Source organism: Podarcis filfolensis, assembly GCF_964270895.1.
Source record: "Podarcis filfolensis genome assembly, chromosome: 1".
In the NCBI taxonomy this organism is placed as follows: domain Eukaryota; kingdom Metazoa; phylum Chordata; class Lepidosauria; order Squamata; family Lacertidae; genus Podarcis; species Podarcis filfolensis.
Window position 1 is genome coordinate 136,299,870 of NC_139604.1, and position 19,226 is coordinate 136,319,095.

Genomic DNA, 19,226 nt, shown 5'->3' on the forward strand with positions numbered 1-19,226 from the left:
GAAACCCAGCCAGATGGGCACGGTATAAATTAGTAGTAGTAGTAGTATTAGTATTGAAATGCATTTTGTTAGTTTTGGCCCAGTCTTCTCCAATCTGTTAAAGTCATCTTGAATCCCAATTCTGTCTTCTGTAGCATTAGCTATCCTTCCTGGTCTGGTGTCACTGGGTGAGCATCCCCTCAATTCCTTCATCCAAGTCATTTATAAAGACAATGGGCCCAGGACAGAACCCTGCAGCACCCCACCTTTCACTTTTTTTCCAGCATGATGAGGAACCATTAACGAGTATTCTTTGGGTTCAGTAAGTCAACCAGCTACAAATCCACTTAACAGTTATCTCATCCAGCCCACATTTTACCAGCTTCCTCTCAAAAACATCATGAGGGACTTCATCAAAAGCCTTACTGAAATCAAGATACACTATGTCCACAGCATTGCCCTGATCCAGCAAGCCTGTAAGTCCATAAAAAAAAAAAATTGAGATTGGTCTGGCGTGACATATTTTTGAGAAACCCATGCTGGGTCTTAGTAATCACAGCATCCTTTTATAAGTGCTCATAGATTGACTGTTGAATTATCTGCTCTAGGACCCTTCCTGGTATTGATGTTATGCTCACCAGTCAGTAGTTACCTGGGTCTTCTTTTTCTCTTTTTGAAAATAGGGACATTTGACCACCTCCTCACCTAATCGCCAAGAATTCTCAAAGATCACAAAGGCTGAGATTACACCTGCAAGCTCCTTTAGTACCCTTGGGTGCAGCTCATCAGGCCCTGGAAATCTGAATTCATTTAAAGTAGCTAAATGTCCCCTTACTACCTCCTTTCCTTTCATGAGCTACAACTCCTTTTTTGCATCATTTCTTTTGTCACTAGGTTGGTCATTGCGTTCCTTTTGTGTGAAGACAGAGAAAAAGTATATGGTAAGCAGTTCTGCCTTCTCTCTGTCACCCAAGAGCATTGCTCTGTCTTCTCCATGCAAATGACCTACCACTTGTTTGTTCTTCCTCTTCCTTCGAGCATAGCTGAATAAACCTTTATTTTTTTAACCTCTCTTGCAAGCCTGAGCTCATACTGAGCTTTAGCCCACCTGACATTCACCCTACATCTATTGGCTACTTGTGTATACTCCTCCTTTGTGATTTCTCCATTCTTCTATTTCTTATACATTCCCTTGTTAACTCTCAGTTCATCTGTAAGCTCCTTATGTAGCCACACCGGTTTCCTTAGCTGAAATAATATTTTATTAATTTACATCAAAAACAATAAACAAATTAGTTCACATCATTTGTTTCACAACTTACTCTTTTTCTAGACTTCCTTCAGTTTTTCCGTAAATCATTCGTAGCTATCATTTAAGTTACACATTTCTTAGTTTTATATTGACATTCTTTATATCTTTCAATTTATTCGCTTTAGACAATATTTCTTAATTTTTCACAGTGCTTCTTTAAATCCCCTTAGCGTTATCTGACCACTACTTATACTTTCCAGATATTCCACAAATTTCCCCCAGTCCTCGATGAAATTTTGGTCTCTTAAATATCTGATCTTTCCTGTCAATTTATCCAACTCAGCATAATCTAACAATTTTATTCTCCATTCTTCTACAGTCGGTAATTCCTGCTGTTTCCACCTCTGAGCCACCAACACTCTTGCCGCCATCACCGCATATTGAAAAAAATTATCTTTTCTTTTAATCTCATTTCCTAATATTCCTAATAAGAAAACTTCTGGTTTCTTTTTAAATGTGTATTTTAAAACCTTCTTAAGTTCATTATATATTTTTTCCCAGAAGTCTTTCACTTTTCCACATTCCCACCACATATGGTAATTCCACACCGGTTTCCTTAGATGCCTCCCGCTTTTCTTTCTTGTTGGAAATGTCTGCATTTGGACCTTCAAAATTTCATCTTAAGGAAACTCCCATCAGTCTTGGACTCCCTTCTCTCTGAGTATTTCTGACCATGGGATCTTACTCAGTAGTTGTTCCTGATGTTTCATTGGAGTATTGTATGAAATTTGCAGCAGAGTAAGCACTATATGCCTGGATGCCCCTTGCAGGACTCCTGAGTTCACAAATATTTTGTCACAAAACCTTGGTATCTCACTGCTTGAAACTTTGGGGTCTTTTCCCCCTGTGATCCTTGTTCTTTCTTAATTCAGGTTATCCAGAGATGCATGCTGCATCCATTGAGAAACGGATATGACTATGCAAACGCTAAAACTATTCCACACTTGCACGAGGCGCTATTAGTGCTTCTACAAAGGCAAGAGATGTCACTTTTGTTCTTAGCTCCACGATTACAGGGTGGAGAACAAAGAAGCCACCTAACATTCTTACTAAGAGGATTTCACCAAAGCCTAAAGTTGTCACAACCTATTAAGGCAAATGAAGCCTGGCATTTCACAAAAGGCAGAAACGCTTTAATTTGATTGTGAGAGATAGAATTCCTCATCTCCATGGTTTCTATTTCAGCCTAATCCTACTCAAATGACATAAGCACTTTCATACTGGTGATTATTTCTAAATCTCTGCTCTTGACAGGGGAAACATGACATTATCTCCCCACAGAGGAGTTAGGGCAGATTTTGTGCCTGAAAGGTAGTCAGACGGGGCGGGTGGGGGGTCCTTGGCGAGGCAAGAGGCCGCCAGCAGCCGGCGCTTTCTGGGTTCCGGAGCGGGCACGACCCGCAGGGCAGGTCTCCAAACAGCACCATCTGAGGCCGCTGCACCCGACTCTTGGGTGGAGACAAGGAGAGGAGTCCTGGGGCAGCCAAAACAAGCCGGACCAAGCGCCAAAAGCTCCTGCAGGCTTGGAAGGAAGCAGGCAGAATGTCTTCCTTTCTTTCCCGGGCTTCCGCGGGAGCCTGTCATGGCTGCGGCGATCGGCGAGGGGGGAGCGCGGCCTTCCTCTCCTCGCCTCCCCACGAGCTCCTCGGCGGGGCGCGGGCCCTGGGGGCCGCAGCCTTGCTTGTTCGGGGCCCGGGCCCTCCTCGACTTCTGTGGGATAACTCTGAGGAGGGACCCGCCAAGGGCGAGGGACACCCGCCGCCCCCTTCCCGCCCTTTCCAGCGCCTCAGGCGAAACGAAGAAAAGGGCGGGAAACTTCGGACGCGGCAGCGCGAGAGCCGCTTCTGGGCTTCCCTCGGCGTTGGCTGCTCCGCCTGCCTGTCAACATGTGGCCCCTCCTTGCGCCACTGCCTGCCCAGTCAGACGCCTCTCTGAGCTGCCAGTCGGTCGTGGCGGGAGGAGGCGGTGGGAAGAGCGTCCGCCTCCCGGGGAGCAAAGGGCCTGGAAGTGCCGCCTTCGCCTGGGGTTGAAATCTCTCCCTCCGCTCGCTTTCCATTCGGCTCCCTTGGCATTTCTCAAAAGGGGGGCCATTTCGCCTTCAGTGAGAAGTTTGTGGGGATGCTCAGTGAAATTCTTCTTAGTTTAATTGCTTTGCAATGGCTTTGGCCACATAAATAAGCAATAGGCAGAAATAAATCCTTTATTCTGGAGGTTCATTCTTATCTCATAGGAAGTGCTTGTGAGGCATTTGCAATGGCTCCGTCCCCGTGTGGGTCTGGGAGGAGAGGCTTCCTTGGGGCACGGCCGGATCACACGTCTTCCGCAGCCAACATGGCCTGGGGAATTTGGCTCTCCACCAGCTGCCTGCCCTGCTTGTGCCCTTTCTGGCAATTCCAATGCAACTCAGTCCTTGCGAGGAAGCAAAGGCCATGGTCCTGCCTGGATTGTGGCCAGAGATCCTTCTGGGCACCGGGCCGTGGCTCTGGCTTTCAGTACACACCAGAGGAGCACTCCTTGAATAGGCCTCCAATAATGGCATCTTAATTCAGGGGGAATCCATACGTTTAAAAAATCACTGGATGAGATTTCTTTTAAATACCCTGCTTCTGTGATAGGGACACACAGAATTCAAGCTGAGAACACAAATTCAGTGCCTAATAATATAGGCATGTTGCATCTGAGTTTATCAAAGAAATGTAAGCAAGAATAGACACTGAACTTACAGTACCGTCTCATGCATCTCTACTAAGAGCCAGTCTCACTGAGTTCAGTGGGGCTTACTCCCAGGTGAAGTGTGTAGCATTTCTGCCTCAAGCCTGGCAGTAAACAAACTGCATCTTCTTCTCAAAGTCCCCAAGGGGATTCCTAAGACTACTGCATTCAGGCCTTCTAGGCTTTGCGCTACAAAATCCCACTTCACATAAGCATAACAATGCTGGTGGAATGAATAGTGCCATCTGAGAATGCATTCATTTTTGGTACACAAAATCAAAGTTTAGTACAATGTAGTTATACTCAGGGTATCTGAGCTTTGATCTATGTGAACTAAAGTTTGTTACCTCATCCTGCCCCCAATTTCAGTGCAGTGTTTGTAAGTTTAAGCTCAGAATTTATGAACTCAAGGGGAGACAATTTGGAAATCTGTACAATTATATCTGAGCCCCATGAATCAGACTTGTAAGAGCAATTGTGTTCTTTTAAAGCATAAGAACTTTATTAACACTCTAAAAAAAGAAAGCTAAGATTTTCTGGTTTCTTGCTTAAGAAGCTAAATTGATGTCATAGATCACACAGTGATGCATTCCCAACTGCTTAAGCCTCTGGACTGATGTCATGGATCACACTATGATATATTCACACAACTCGGCAGGTTTTAAAGCATTGACAATTTAACTGTACTCATTATCTTTTTCCTGTCAGTAGGAGATGCAGCTTGGGGTGGATTTGTAGCAGAAAAAATGGAAGCAAAATTATTAAGAAACTGCCCCCTCCACCATTGCCCACTGCTCAACTTCTGCTAGAAGTTTCAGCCAAGAAAGGAAGGAAGAAAAATAAAGAGAAAGAATAAGAGAATTGATGAAGGGAGGGAGTGGGAGAAGAATGAAACACCTGAGCATCCCATGTTGTTTGACTCCAATAGTCCAGTGGCTCTTCTGCCTCCTGCTTACCCTCTTGTATCCTTGCAGGTTCCTCTAGAGCACTTACCTTCAGCAAGGTAGAGGGCCACCTGAAACAGGTGGGGAAAGTCTACAGCAGCAGCTCCAGAGCAAATACGTATATGGAGCTGGCTTCCACAAAGCGTGAGGTCTCCTTCCTAAAGAAAGTACTAGAGGAGTGGGGGAGAAACTCATGGAGCACCGTCCACAGCACCAGAAAGAGCCTGCATGACAGCTGACGCTTAGGTCACATGGCTATGAGCAGCCAGCAGGCAGGACAAGAGCCTCCTTTATTTTATTTATTTTGCTTTACTTTACATTGTTTTGTTTTTTAATTTTATTCTGTCCTTCACCCAAAGATCACAAAGCAGTTCACAATATAGGGTGCCCTGGCCTGCTGTCTTTGGTTTTCCTTTGGGTAAGGACAGTGGCCCATCAGTTTGGTAGTCAGCATGCTCTAGCATATTCAGTGCAATTAACTTCAGCCACATAGGGCAATGAGAGACATGGGAATGATGGGGAAGCCCTATGTGCATTGGGAAAATGTGGCTTTACCCAAAACACTTGTTACATTATGCATCCCTTACTAACTCCATTCTTCCATGTCTCCTAACAAAGCAAAATAACACCTGTTTATCTGACTTTTGTGTTCAAATCTCAATGATCACACCACATTGAATATGCCCTAATTACCATATTTACTTGAATCTAATGCACACCTTTTTTGGCCAAATCACGTTGTGAATATTTGGGTTTGCGTTAGACTCGATGACACATTTACATTTGCCAGCAAATACTTTTTTTGGTTTCAAGGTTCTGAAAATTGAGGTGCGCATTAGATTAAATGGCACATTAGACTCAAGTAAATACGGTACCTTGTGCTTTGTAACCACAGTGTAACTAACATTCCCCTTTCCTGACAGTGTGAACCTGTGTGAGCAGAAGTCAGGGAGCCAGACGGAAGGGAAAGACTTCAACTCAGCTCAGACTCCGCAACCCAGAAGCAAAGCAAGGCCCAGGGCTGGTGCAGGTGCTGCAGGCTGACTGCAAGGGGCCACGTCCATTGCTGTCCAAGGTTCTGAACTACTAAAGAGCCGTAAGCAGTAAGGTCTTGCCTGGAAGCCGGATACTTTGCTTTTAAGTGTGCTGTTTCATGCCTTAATATAGAAGCCCAATCTAGGAACCGGGCTTCTTGCTTTGCCTGGCATCCTGTAAGTTGGGGCTGGACACACTGGTGGCACTAGGGCACTCCAACTGGGGTGCTGAGCATTACCCTGTTAGTCTTTGTGCTTTAACATGCAGTATGCAGGCTAGTCCTGTGCATTACACATAATACGTTCTGCAGGTTGGCTACGCAGCTATGTTGTGCTTCATTCTTGCTGGGTATGAGTAACGTGTGGTCACATCACCCCAAGCATTTTATTGCCTTCAGATCCAGAAAGAGCAGCTGCCCTTGGCAGAACACAACAAAGATGCTGAAATGGCTGGGCCTCTGGTTTGTGGAACAGTTTTGGGCTTGATTTGGGACTGACTCTTGAAAGAGCTAAGCAGGACTAAGTAGCTTCATGAGTGTAGCTTGACCAGCAGCCGAGATCCAGTCCTAAAGGGCCCTGCTGAGATTTCACTGACAATTCAACTTCAAACAATTCAAGAACTTGCTGCAAATATTTATTGAAGTTCATCTCAACCACCAAACACAATATATACTGGTCAGTACACAAGAGAGTGTATTTGTATTAAGGCAAGGAGTCCCCAGGAAAATAAATAATTTCACACTTAAGATCAGTATTGTCATAGTGCCTATTGAGTGCTCATAGTGTTCCTCATCCTTAGCTAAGTAATTCTTACACAACCCCCTATTACACCTGATGCATTCAATTCAAATACTTCCATAGGATAATGTCCCACCTTTTTCTTACAAAGATTTTGCAAACCTGCAGTATTGTATAATCTTTTTTATATAGTTGAGCCATTAAGAGAGATTAAACATCCAGGTCCCACAGAGATCTCCCAGAGCAGTTTGCGTCAGAGGAAATGCCTGAATCCAAACCCCAGAAAACAGGATAAGTGAGAGACTGTCAACTTTAGGGCTTTCTGGAGTTGGAAAAAACAAACATTTCAATCAAATATCTGCTGGTAGAGAAAGAGGAGACAGAATTGCACAAGCAACATTCTTGCCTCAGCCTCCCAGTTGTTATGCCTGATAATCACTGTGTAAACAGCAGGAACTCTACAAATATTCATGCTTGCTTAAATCTTTTGGACAATTAATTGAAGGAAGGTGTGTATGTCTAAAGCCTTCAGAATTTTGTTTTTTACTGATGCAGCTCTGCAAGAAGTCACAGCCTCCAGCTGCACAGAATCTGCAGCTGCCCTCCCAACACCCCTGAACCCTTTTTGTGAGTGCTGTCAGCCCCCCTTCTGGGAATGGCCCCAGGGGACTCCTTGTCCTGCCGCCATTAATGAACACAAAGGAGGAAGAGAGGAGTCGCTTCCAGAGCAGAAACTGGAAGTCCCTGTTAAATCCATTCTTCACAGGGAATGTGGCACAACACCCCAGATCACAGGAGTGACCAAGGCACTGACCCCCTGTGAGCAGAGCAGGGGCAGGAGACCCCTGCTCTGAACGAGACCCTTGCAATGGCCACTGAAGGAAAAGGGATAGCAAAGAGTCCCCTGGAGAGGGATTGCTGACACGTGGCCCAGCAGGAAAGGTGGCAGCCACCATGTTGCACGACAAGTGAGAGACACCACATGGAGACACAGGCAGGCGGCGATGGCAGCCATCATTGGGGGCTTGTTGGGCTGCCCTCTTCTGTGAGGGTCTTGAAATCCATGGACAGGGCCATCTCCTCAGCCAAGGGGGGCCTTTGCCACTCCTCCCGTGTCAAGATGTAGCCCACAATGGCCCCAAAAGCCACCAGCAGGAGGCCCAAGGTGTTGGCAAGGACTCCCTCCGGGGCAAAGGAGCTGTAAGTCTCCCTGAGCAAGAACAGAAAGGTTGACATTAGCACAAGCACTTTATCTCCACCCCACCCCACCCCCAATTTCTAATTCATTTAAGAAAAAGGCAGCTCAAGGCTTTGGGCAACTCGTCTGCTGACCAGACATGTTCAGAATCTCATTCTGCCTTCCAGGCCAGAGGAGGCAATGGAGATGGCACTCAGTTCCAAGCCCAGCACTGCTGCCATTTTGCAAGATGTTGATTTGAGAATATATTAGCCAAGTAAACTGCAAAAAGCTGTAATGAACACCCCTCCTAGGCAGTCATTTCTGCTCCATCCCTCACTTTGCAGCCCAGAATTCTGGATTTATCAGAAGGAAGCCGAGCAGAGACAGAGCCATCGGGTTGTAAGTTAAAACAGAAACACTTCCACAAAGTGGGGGCCACTCACTTGATGTTGAAGAGCAGCACCTCCAGGACCCCCAGCAGGGCAGTGGCGACGGAAAGGATGAGGAGGGCAGCCCCAAAGAAGACATGCTGCGGTTTGTATCTGCTGCGGAGCGAAAAGGAGGCTCCGGGGAAGAGGAAGAAGCTCCAGCCCAGCAGCCACTAAGGAGGAAGGGAGGCAGTGCCCCAAAGTCAGGAGACAGCAGCCCACCTCCCATGGAGCCCATCCCACCCCCAGAATTGACTAAACAATCAGGAGGCAAAGAGGAGCCAGCCCTCAAAGCCTGCAAACTCCCTTGCCGCCACCGCCTTTAAGTTCTGGTGAGAGGCGGGTGGTGCCCCAGGATGAGGGGCGAAAGGTCTCCCTTCCAATAATCCCAGGAAGCCATGACTGGGGGGGGGGGGCGGCACAAGGGCTGGCTCAAGGGCAATTCAGAGCGGCAGCCTCCTTCCTTGGAGGTTTTTAAGCAGAGGCTGGATGGCCCTCTGTCATGGATGCTTTAGCTGAGTTTCCTGCATTGCAGGGGGCTGGACTACATGACCCTGGGGGGTCCCTTCCAACTCTTAAGATTTTATGTGGTGCCACTGCAAGTGACCCCCCCCCCGGAGGAAGGGGGCGCAGGAAGGGCTCCCAGCAACGCAGATCAGCTGTGCTTTGGGAAAAGATGAGGATCCTGGGAGCCAAGACCCAGCTCCCCAGGCAGACAGTGTCAAGAGCCCCGTGTTGTTTCTGCAGTGCAGATGGAGCCCTCCCAGAGATCCCCCATCCAGCGCCTGGAATCAAAGGCCCCCCTGAGAAGGATGTGGGTGGCTGCTGGAAGCTCTGAAGCTGTCAGGCTGCAGCATGCAGCAAGGATGTGGCTCAAGGGTGTCCTTCCTCTAATCGCTTGTGTCCAGACCCCTGGACAGCTCAAGCCCCCCTCCAAGGTTGCTGAGGAATCTGGGGAGCCCCAGCACCAGATGCCGTTTTAACAGGGGAATCAGCAGCCAGAGTTTCTTCCTTTCTCTTGCTCTGATTTCCTGCCCCTTGTGCATTTCTCTCTCTCTGCTCTCTGGGGCACAGACCTGCTTTGGAAGGAGGCCAGGCAGACACCAGCCCCCTTTCTTCCTCCCGCTCTGCTTTTGCCTCACCTGCACAAAGTAGAAGCCAAAGGCCAGGATGCCACACCAGCTGTGCAGGCTGTACATGTCCGGGATGCTCTGCTTCTTGTGGAATTGGAACACGGCTATCAGACCTGGAGGGAGGAAGAGACCTCAGGTGACCCCCTGCCTTTCCCCACCATCCCAACCCTCAGGCAAAACTGCACCAGAGTGGGACCCCACTTAACATGAGGGACGAGGGATGGGGAGATGGGCAGGTCCAAATTGCCTGGGAAGAAGCACATGGGTGGAAATGGCAGGTGGTGGAGACTGTCTGTCTGGGGGAGCCCTGCTAGTTATATCCCAATCCACATATGTGAGGAACGCAGTAAGCCACCCACGGCCTCGTCCACCCCAGCCTTATGTTTCTATGGGAGAGGAGGCCCAAAACATGCCCGCTTCCTCCAGCTTATTGGAGAACTCAGAGGAGCTGTGGGTTGACCCTGAGACTCAGGGAAGCCTCTGACCACCCCCTTGAGCCTGGTGCCCCTCAGAGGGGCTTCTGAGAAGGCAGGCAGGAGGTTGAGGCTCAAGTAAATGGGGCAGATTATTCCAGCTGCCCCCCCCCAGGACTCACCAACCAGTGCAATGACCAGCGCCAGGGCATGGAGCAGCCCGTGGAGGATTTTGGTAGAGCGCTTGCTCTCATGCCGGAAGACCCGATATACCAGGAGGGCTGCAAGAGGAGAAGAGGGAGGGGAGAGGGGCAGTGAGGTGTGGGGCTGGCTGAGAGGGGGGCTTGGCTCTTGCTCCCCTGGCCAGGAACTGCTCCGCTCAGACCCCACAAGTAGCGTTCTTCAGTTCTGTATTTTGTACACTTATAAATTCATAAATATATTTTTAAAAACAAACAAACAAATAATTGAAAAGGTTTGAGGGTCTCTCAAAAGCCTGGGATTTGAATAACAGAGTGGAAGATAATCTAGTGGAGCATCTGCCTTAATCATGTGACCATGTGCAGACACAGTTTGTGGACCCTTGTGGGGGGCACATCCTGCTCTGCCCCCTCTCCTAAATTGTGAATGCAGTTACAGCAGGGGGAGGGGTTTGAAATAAGCAGCTCCCAGTTGTCTCCCTTGGAAGGCAGTTCTCAAAAGGCCCCCCTCCCACCACTTCCTTACCGTCTCCTTGGAGGAAGACCATCCCAATGACCATGCACAGTGGGTGGGCATTGAACTGCAGCTTGGATCCATCCCAGGCAATGCCGCCTCGGTATTGGCCCATCCAGGCCCCCGTCAGGGTGATCACAGCCAGGCCCACCACCTGTGAAGCAGCCACGGCGTAGGTGAGGCCAGATGGACTGGCGCTCCTGGCCGGAGAATCCTCCATGCTCTGCTCAGCAGAGCCCGGGGCTGCCAAACAAGAGGAGCACAGCTGTCAGCAGGTAGACCCAGGGAGGGCAGGGGCTGCCTCTGGAAATCTCGGGGGAACTGGAATTTGGGGGAGACCTGCACCCCTCCTTGTCCCACTTGGCAGCGGCACCTTGGAGAAGCTGCACCCATCACCAGATCTTCTGTTAATTCCAGTGACCAAAGAAGGCCCAGAGGGTGGACCAGTTACTCTATGAGCCAAAGGTGGCCCTCAAGATCTCGCTGGACTTCCGTGGAGCCCGTTACAATTCTTAATTATCTGTCTGCATTGTTTTAAAGTGATATTTTATCTCTTTTGTAAAGCTTGCTACACACTGCTCTGGAATTTTGCACGAAGGATGCTCTATGAATACTTTTCATACACTACTAAGACGCTGGGCCAGGCTGCCTGGGGTTTCTCCTTCACCATTTCGTGGCTCTATAAGGATCAGGGAGAAGAGGAAGCTGGCATGGCCCCACTTGGCCCTGGGGCAGAGAGCCCAAGCCGAAGCTGTGGGGCAAGAGTCTGAGGCTCCTCCACCTTCTGCATCTGGGAGCTACAACTCCCATCTTCCTTGGCATCATACAGCAATGTTTTGGGGTACCTGATGGGACCTGGAGAGTTCAGAACATCTGAGCAGCCATGAAGCACCATGTTGGGGAAGGCCACTCCGGTCAAACTCCCCCCAGGAGTCCCTCACCCAAAATGCTTGTTCCCCACCTGCATCTTCAGGTCCTTCTCTGCACTTTGACCCAGCACAGCAGAAAGGTCTGCAAACATCCTCCCCTTTAAAACAAACACAAGCCCCAGGAAAACACAAAAATGCCTTCATTGGGCCACAACCAACAATGATGATGTCCTCTCTGCACTGGGAGTTCCCAATCCAAGCAAGAGCCTCTGCTCTTGGGAAAGGAAAATGCAAAGTCTGACCGCCCCCCACCGCCTGCAGGCTGCCTTCCAGCTTCTCTTCTACTGAGCCTCCACCCAAAGATAGGGCAGGATGGAGCCTAGATGTGCTTATGGGCAAAACCAGGACTAAACCACTGAGCCTCTTGGGCTTGCTGATCAGAAGGTCGGCAGTTCAAATCCCCGCAACGGAATGAGTTCCTGTGGCCCTTTCCCAGCTCCTGCCAACCTAGCAGTTCGAAAACATGCCAGTGCAAGTAGATAAATAGGTACCGCTGTGACGGGAAGCTAAATGGCGTTTCTGTGTGCTCTGGCTTCTGTCATGGTGTCCAATTGCACCAGAAGTGGTTTAGTCCTGCTAGCCACATGATCCGAAAAGCTGTCTATGGACAAAAAGCAGCTCCCTCGGCCTGAAAGCGAGATGAGCACCACAACCCCGTAGTCGCCTTTGACTGGACTTAATCATCCAGGGGTGCTTTACCTTTATGGGCAAAACCTCAGCACCACCATTTGCTGGTGGAGAAGCAGAGCCTGCAATGCCTCTGAGGAGCCTGGTGAGTTGTCCCCTAGCTGCGTTGCTGGGCTCTGGATCTCCCTGCCCCTCTGCCAGGGACATGGGTACCCTAGGGGCCTGTTCTGTTGCACAGCACACAGCTGGCCTTTGCAGCAGGGAGGAGGACGGGGCTAAGCCAATTGACTTAATCCACTTAACTGCGCTGATCTAATAAGGCCTGCAGCTCTGGCCAAGAATCGATGCAAATGTGATAAAGACACCCACTCCCACCTCAGCTTCCAGGATCCAGGCTTCTGTTGGGAACATCCTGCTCCCCAACCAGATCCCCCTCTGGCCCCCCGAGCACTTTGGAGTCTGCTGCTCCACAACAGCAAAGAGCAGGAGCTGCCATTAAAACAGGTGAAAACATCTGGCTGCAGAACAGGCCTCCCTAGGGAGAGGCACAAGGCAGGGGATTCCTTTAGGCTGTGCTGACTTGCCAGGGAGAGGGGCTGCACTTTCCGCCCTGCTCTCCATAACTTGGTCTGTGGTAGAACAGCTGCTTGGCATGCAGAAGGTCATTGGCATCTCCAGGCAAGGCTGGGGAGAGACTCCTTGCCTGAAATCCTGGAGAGCCACTTCTGCCAGTCAGTGCAGACAGTACTGAGCAAGATGCAGCAATGGGTCCCACTCAGTATAAGGCAGCATTGCACCCCCCCCCCTCCATGCCAGGCCCACACTGCCTGTCTCGTGAAGCTTGCCATGTAAGGGATGTGCCAGGGCAGGAGGGGAGGAGATGACTGGCAGCACCAGCCTTTAATCAGGGAGCACCTTGGCCAGGCTCTCCTTCCTTCTTCCAATCACAGTGCCGGGGGGGGGGTAATAGAATGAAGTTACCAGTTGCTGCCAAGGGACAAAAAAGCAAAAATCAAAACCTCAAACCAGCTTTCATACATCCCAAGTCCCATTTCCCAGAAGGTGGAAGAACCAACAAGGGGGTCATCTATCTTGGATCTGGTCCTCACTAATAGGGAGGAGCTGATGGATGAAATGGAAGCACTTGGAAACTCTGAAACTTGGGAGGAAGTGATCCTCTTCTCCTGGGTTTCAGGATACAGAGGAAAGGGGAAACGAAAGGGGAGTCGGACACAGACTCTGGACTCCAAGAAGGGCAACTTCATATAGCTTAAGGAGCTACTGGGTGTGATCCCACCGTCAAAGAGAAGGGAGTCCAAGAAGGATGGGAGTTTCTAAAAGGAGAAATATTGAAGGCCCAAATGCAGACAATACCAACAAGAAAGAAAAGTGGGGGGCTCGGCAAAAATATATGTAAGCTATTTTCATACAAATTGCCCCCCAAGTCACAGCAGAGAGATAACCCCCCCCACACACACACACACACTTTCTAGACTTCTCTTGCACAAAACCCCCAGTACTGACTTGAAAATTTCAACAAATTCTGCAAATAAATAAATATTATAGGTTCCACGTTATATAAAAAAAGAACCATTAAAGGCATCTTGCCCACAGGCCCCTCCACCTGTTTGGCTGAACTCTGGCAAGTAGAATCCACTCCGAAGTGGCTGGCAGACCTGCCCTTGCCACCCAGTTCTGCAAAAGAGGCATCTGCTTCCTTGGGCGCCCCTTGCAGTCAGCAGAGCCAAAGAAATCCTCCGTCCACCTGGCGGAAGCCCAAGCGACCCAGGTTCTGAGGGGCCAAAGCAGGCTGGGCCTGACTCTTCCCTCCTCGGTGCCCCCAGCGCTGCCTCCTTCGCCGCGCAGTCCAGCGCCGGCAGGCAGCGCTCAGCCCGGCCAAGACCCACCTGCTGCTGCTGCTGCTCCTGCGATCTCTGCTCCGCGTCCTGAGCCCCCAAGGCGCGTCTGCCGGCTGCTCCGGAGCTCCTTGCGCGGCGGAGAGACGAGGCTCCCGTTTCCTCCTCCTCCTCCTCCGGGCAGAGCCTGGACCTCCCTCCCTCCCGCCCGCCCCCCGGTGCCCAGCAGCCACCTCCGCCCCTGGCGCGCCCAGAGCGGCGGGGAGGCGCTGCTGCTCCGGACTGGGGACCCTCTTGCCGGGGGCGGGCGGGATGGTCCGATTCCTCGGAGAAGGGCCGGGGGGGGGGGCACGGGACTGGACGGAGCCACCTTCAGCTAACGTGACTCACCTTTCCTGTTCTCGCCCAGGCAGGAAGCCAGAGAAGGACGGAGGGAGAGCAGCCCCGCGGGAGGGGACGGGCGGGGCCCCCGCCTTCCTGCGATGCCTCCAGGACCCAGGACTGGCCGGGTCTGGAGGGGACCCCGGGGCATCTAGTCCACCCCCGCAGGGCAGCCCCCTTGCTTCCAAAGAGGGGCAAGCCGGGAGGCAGCCTTGGAAGGGCCCTGCTCCTTCTGCGAGGGGGCAGGACCCGCCTGCCGAGGGCGCCTCCTTGCAGAAGCCTCCGTCTCGAGAGGGACAAGGAAGGGCCGCCAGGGGGGTCCTGTGGGGGCAGAACTCTGGGTCGCCCGCGGGGGAGGGCGAGGTTGCCCACCCCACTCCCCCCCGCCGCCCAGACCGGAGGGCGAGGTTGCCCCCCTCACCTGGCGGCGCCTCCGTCCCAGTCGCTGCTGCTGCGCGGCGTCCGCCTCCTCCTCCCGGCCGGGCTCCCTCCCCACCCCCCCCCGTCGCCATGGAAACGGGGGGAGCTGCGGGGCGAAGGAGGAAGAGGGGCTGCAGCCAAAGGACCCCTCCCTGCCCCTCCAGTCCGAGCAGGTGCAGGGGCGCAGGCTGGGTGGCCGGGGCGGGGGGCTGCCCTGAGCCCCAAGGAAAGAAGCGCCAGCTCCAGCGGGGGGGGGGCAGATAAGCCCCCTACCCGGATGAGGGGGTCTCCCTGCCGACTGCACCTGGCTGCGCTGGGGGGGGGGGGCTTCCCTGGTTGAGAAACTCAAGAAGCTGCTGGTGGCCCCACAGGAAGGAGAAGGATGCCCGTGGAACTCCCTGCAGCTTTTTAGGTGTCTCTTGGAAACAGTCCTTTTAAGACAGGCCACCGCAATGCATTTTTGTATAGAACCACCAGCACCTACTGATGATTTAAATGTTTCATAGATATGTTAGGGGTCTCCCTCCACCGGGATTTTTAACTGGTTTTATCCAGTTCTATTTTATACAGTGTATTGTTAAGTTGCTTTGAGATTTTCTTTATATAAAGCCACTAAGAAACATAATAATGTCTTAGCTTCCATAGCAAATGTTTTTTAGATTATAAACTATGAGGAACGGCTAAGGGAGCTGGGCATGTTTAGCCTGGAGAAGAGGAGGTTAAGGGGTGATATGATAGCCATGTTCAAATATATAAAAGGATGTCACATAGAGGAGGGAGAAAGGTTGTTTTCTGCTGCTCCAGAGAAGTGGACACGGAGCAATGGATCCAAACTACAAGAAAGAAGATTCCACCTAAACATTAGGAAGAACTTCCTGACAGTAAGAGCTGTTCGACAGTGGAATTTGCTGCCAAGGAGTGTGGTGGAGTCTCCTTCTTTGGAGGTCTTTAAGCAGAGGCTTGACAACCATATGTCAGGAGTGCTCTGATGGTGTTTCCTGCTTGGCAGGGGGTTGGACTCGATGGCCCCTGTGGTCTCTTCCAACTCTATGATTCTATGATTCTATGAACTACGTCTTGGGCAACAAAAGATAATATTTAGAATTGGACTGGTACTTTTGTACAGAAAGGGACTATTCACAACATGTTGCAGAAGGTGTAATTAGGAAAATGCTTCTTTGAAACATAAGTTTAAGCAATGTCTGACGTTTATGAATTTTTGGATTAAAGTCTTAGGATGTATAAATACTCTATTTGGGGGGAAATAAAATTGTCAGATGATGGCATTATCCTAAATGTCATGTCAATTATATGAAGCTTGGCAGCTGGTCGATCTAGATGGACTCTTTGTGCCCTTACTTCTGCCAAAAGAATGATATTGACTGGAAAGATAATACTTTGGCCCCTTTTTGATTAATGGAGAGACGATAGGACATTTCTTGCAACATAGGAACAGATTATTTTTAGATGCAGATTGTGTATTTTGTGCATTTTGTTCAGAGAGAGATGACCCTCCATTTGCCTCCTGTGGCTTAATCAACCAGCTGCTCTTTTCAACATCCAGGATTCTGTAAACACCAAGCATTTTATTTTCAAAAATACAGAAACGATTTTCACCCTCCACACGCAACTCTGGTCCTGGGGACTCCTGGCCTGCAGGAGCAGCTCCCAGTTGGAGAAGGACCCAGTTCACTGTCTCTGCCAGGTAGGGCAGGCACACCTCCCTACACCAGAGCCCACTTTGCCTCTGCTGAAGGGTCAAAACCAGCTCCTCTGCCTGAGGAAAGGCCGCCTGGGTTTTGCAAAAGTCTTTCTTCACTCTGCCACTTCCTGAAGTTCCTCTTTGGTCCCTCAGGCCTTCTTTTTTCTGCCTTGGAAGCTGCGCTTTGCCCCTTGTCCAAAGCAAACAGTGTGTGGGACACTGGAAGAGAAGGAACAGCAAGAGAGCTTTCAGTGTCCTCATGGCCAGCAGTAAAAAGGGCTCTGGGTGGATCAGAGGCTTGGCTGAGGCTTCTCAGGTTTCCAAATGCCATATGCGAGCGCTGCCATTTAAGATAACTTGTGTGACTACAGAAGGCCCTGAAATCTATTGAAATTTGTTACGCTTTCCTGTCGCTCAGCCACTCAGGCTCAACAATGGGTGTAGTTCCTTATTTTAACTCATTTCTGGTACCTCCATATTGAGCTCATGTTACCACAAGTGCATGAAGCGTTGTCATTTGATTAGTAAAAAAATTACCCAGTCACCAGTTCAGTAACTAAGCTATGCAAACATATATACATGCAAGCAATATTCCAAAAGCAGAACAGCTCTTTCTGACTTATTCCAGAGGCCAGACTTACACATTTCAAGACGTTACTACCCTGTGCTTCTTCAGGAGGAAAGGGGATATAATTTTAATATAAACAGCAATATTAGTTAGTAGTGCCAAATCGCCCCAAGTTTCACTCACACAATGCCATTCATGCAGCTTCCAGCCATTCAAAAAGATTTGGGGCAGGATTTTAAGATGAGATACCTATTTTCTCTTGGAGGTTTAGTGACCCTTTTTAGTTTGTGGCTGACAGAAGAAGCAAGCGTTGACATCATTCTCCACACACAAAGAACAAGCGGATGCTAAGACGAGGACAGCCGCTCCAGGAGAGGCACCGACCTGGACCTGTAGAGCCGCCTCTCAGGTGGCGGAAAGGCTGGCGTGTCCTCTGCCCCAGGCTGGGGCGGCTTCTCCTCTGTGCTCTCGCTGGGGCCGACTTCCATGGCATCGTCCGCTGCTGGCTCCCTGCAGTCTTCTCCCTCCCACACATCCATCGGGAAGGTGCTCTCTCTGGAGGGAGATCTCGCTGCCTTTGTGCTGGCACAAAAACACAGCCCAGAGCAAAAGCCTTGCAAACTTTATGAAAAGGCATGAGGACCTTGCTGCTGCCACCACCCCAGTTTCTCTCACCACATGGAGGCTGTCTGTGAGTCCTGGCCCTTCTATCTTGTCAGCTTCTTCTCCCCCCAGCCTTGCTTTTCTTCCTGCAACATGCTGGCAGGAGCCTGGGTGGTGCAGCAGTCACAGTGGCAGGCAAAGACTTTATAGAAGAGGATCTAAATCCCTCCCCACCCATGAGGCTCACCAAGTGGCCTTGGGGCCAGGCACTTCCTCTCAGCCTCACCTACCTTGGCTCCTGGGCAAAAAGGGCAGGATTCCAAAGAAAGCCAAACAGTACTAGATTTGTCTAGAAGATTTGTCTGCTCCCCCCCGCTCCATGTCCGAAGCCAGTCTGCTGAACAGTGAGCATGTCTGCCTCCCCCCCCCCCCCGTTACCCACACCTAAGTACTTACCTCTTTGCCTTCACGGGTTTATCAAAGCGGAAGTCCGATGGGTAGCAGTGAACTCGGATCAAGTGCTCCTTGCGCTCTTTGCTGTTCTTGAACTTCTCTGGACAGCTCTCAACCAGGCACTGGTACTAGAAAAGGGGGCAAGAAGGGGCTGGTCAGCATTTGGGGTCCCAACCACTCAAGCAGAGGTGGGCTTTTAAAAAAAATCTCTGATGTCTTATTGCGTTTTTTTTGTTTTGTTGGAAGCAGCCCAGAGTGGCTGGGGCAATACAGTCAGGGGGACAAGATACAAATAATAAAATTATTGTCATGACGAAGCAGCTGGCTACTGATGCAATGGCCTATTATACGGACTAGAAGCCACTTCCTGGAGCAGGCGGGAGGCTGTGGGCCGCCAGGGCTGCCTTGCCCTCCAGGGGCCTCCGGCTCTCACCAGGCTGCGCTTCTCCGCCATGACCCCGAAGAGGGCGTCGTGCCACTCCAGCAGGTGCAGGTGCAGCAGGTGCGCCGAGGGGAAGGCGCGCTGGCAGGCGGAGCAGGCGCTGCGGTGAAGGAGGCCGTAGTGGTGCTCGCAGCTGGCCAGGGAGTCGAAGACCTGCGCGCAGCCCACGGCCGGGCACGGGAAGGCGGCGGGGGGCCTGCGGGAGACACGGGGGACGGGGGGTCGCAAGGGGCACCCAAAGGCCGCCCAGACCCGCCCCGCAGGGAGGGGAGAAGGGGCGCCGGGGTTCCCCCGAGGGCGCCCGCGGGCGACGCTCACCGGGAGGCCCCTCCGGGGGGGGCGCTGGGCTCCGCATCCTGGAGGCGGAGATGCCGCTGGACGTCGCCGTCCTAAGAGGAAGGAAGAAAGACCCGGATGACGCCACTTCCGGAAGGCCCCCCAGGGCTCCCCTCTCCCCCCCCCTCAGCCCGCCCGCCCGCCCGCCTGCCTCGAAGAAGGGGTGCTGCGCGGGGAAGCGGAGCCTGGCCGGGCGGAAGCGGAAGGGGCCTCCGCCTCCCCCGTCTCGCTCGCCTTCCTCGTCCCGCATCCTCCCGCTTTCCTCGCCCGCTGCCGGAAGAGGCGGGTCTCTCTCTCCCGCTTCCGCTTCCTCTCCCGCCGC

At 51.3% G+C, this 19,226-nt stretch overlaps 3 protein-coding genes across 5 annotated transcripts in view; 1 reads left to right on the forward strand and 2 right to left on the reverse strand.

Annotated features, from left to right (window-relative positions):
* The window catches only part of LOC310763462 (cytochrome P450 2H1-like), a 338,072-nt gene that overhangs the window by 274,704 nt on the left and 44,142 nt on the right, over window positions 1–19,226 (forward strand). The gene's annotated exons all lie outside the window — the stretch shown is intronic.
* CYB561 (cytochrome b561) lies at window positions 6,603–14,977 on the reverse strand. Of its 3 annotated transcripts, none has more exons than XM_083575832.1 (6): window positions 14,802–14,977; window positions 10,600–10,830; window positions 10,056–10,154; window positions 9,470–9,573; window positions 8,343–8,500; window positions 6,603–7,929 (listed from the first exon to the last, which is right to left on the reverse strand). In XM_083575832.1, exons 1-6 carry the CDS (start codon window positions 14,890–14,892, stop codon window positions 7,734–7,736), a joined length of 879 nt encoding a protein of 292 aa, XP_083431958.1. In that variant the 5' UTR covers window positions 14,893–14,977; the 3' UTR covers window positions 6,603–7,733. The 3 variants fall into 3 exon arrangements, with proteins under 3 accessions (XP_083431958.1, XP_083431956.1, XP_083431957.1); XM_083575830.1 differs by lacking the exon at window positions 14,802–14,977 and adding an exon at window positions 14,390–14,570; XM_083575831.1 differs by lacking the exon at window positions 14,802–14,977 and adding an exon at window positions 14,051–14,199.
* Window positions 16,367–19,190, reverse strand: LOC310766101 (zinc finger protein 511-like). Its single transcript, XM_083622057.1, has 6 exons — window positions 19,056–19,190; window positions 18,887–18,957; window positions 18,560–18,764; window positions 18,130–18,254; window positions 17,455–17,652; window positions 16,367–16,721 (listed from the first exon to the last, which is right to left on the reverse strand). The coding sequence occupies exons 1-6, from the start codon at window positions 19,152–19,154 to the stop codon at window positions 16,652–16,654; spliced, it is 768 nt and encodes a 255-aa protein (XP_083478183.1). The 5' UTR covers window positions 19,155–19,190; the 3' UTR covers window positions 16,367–16,651.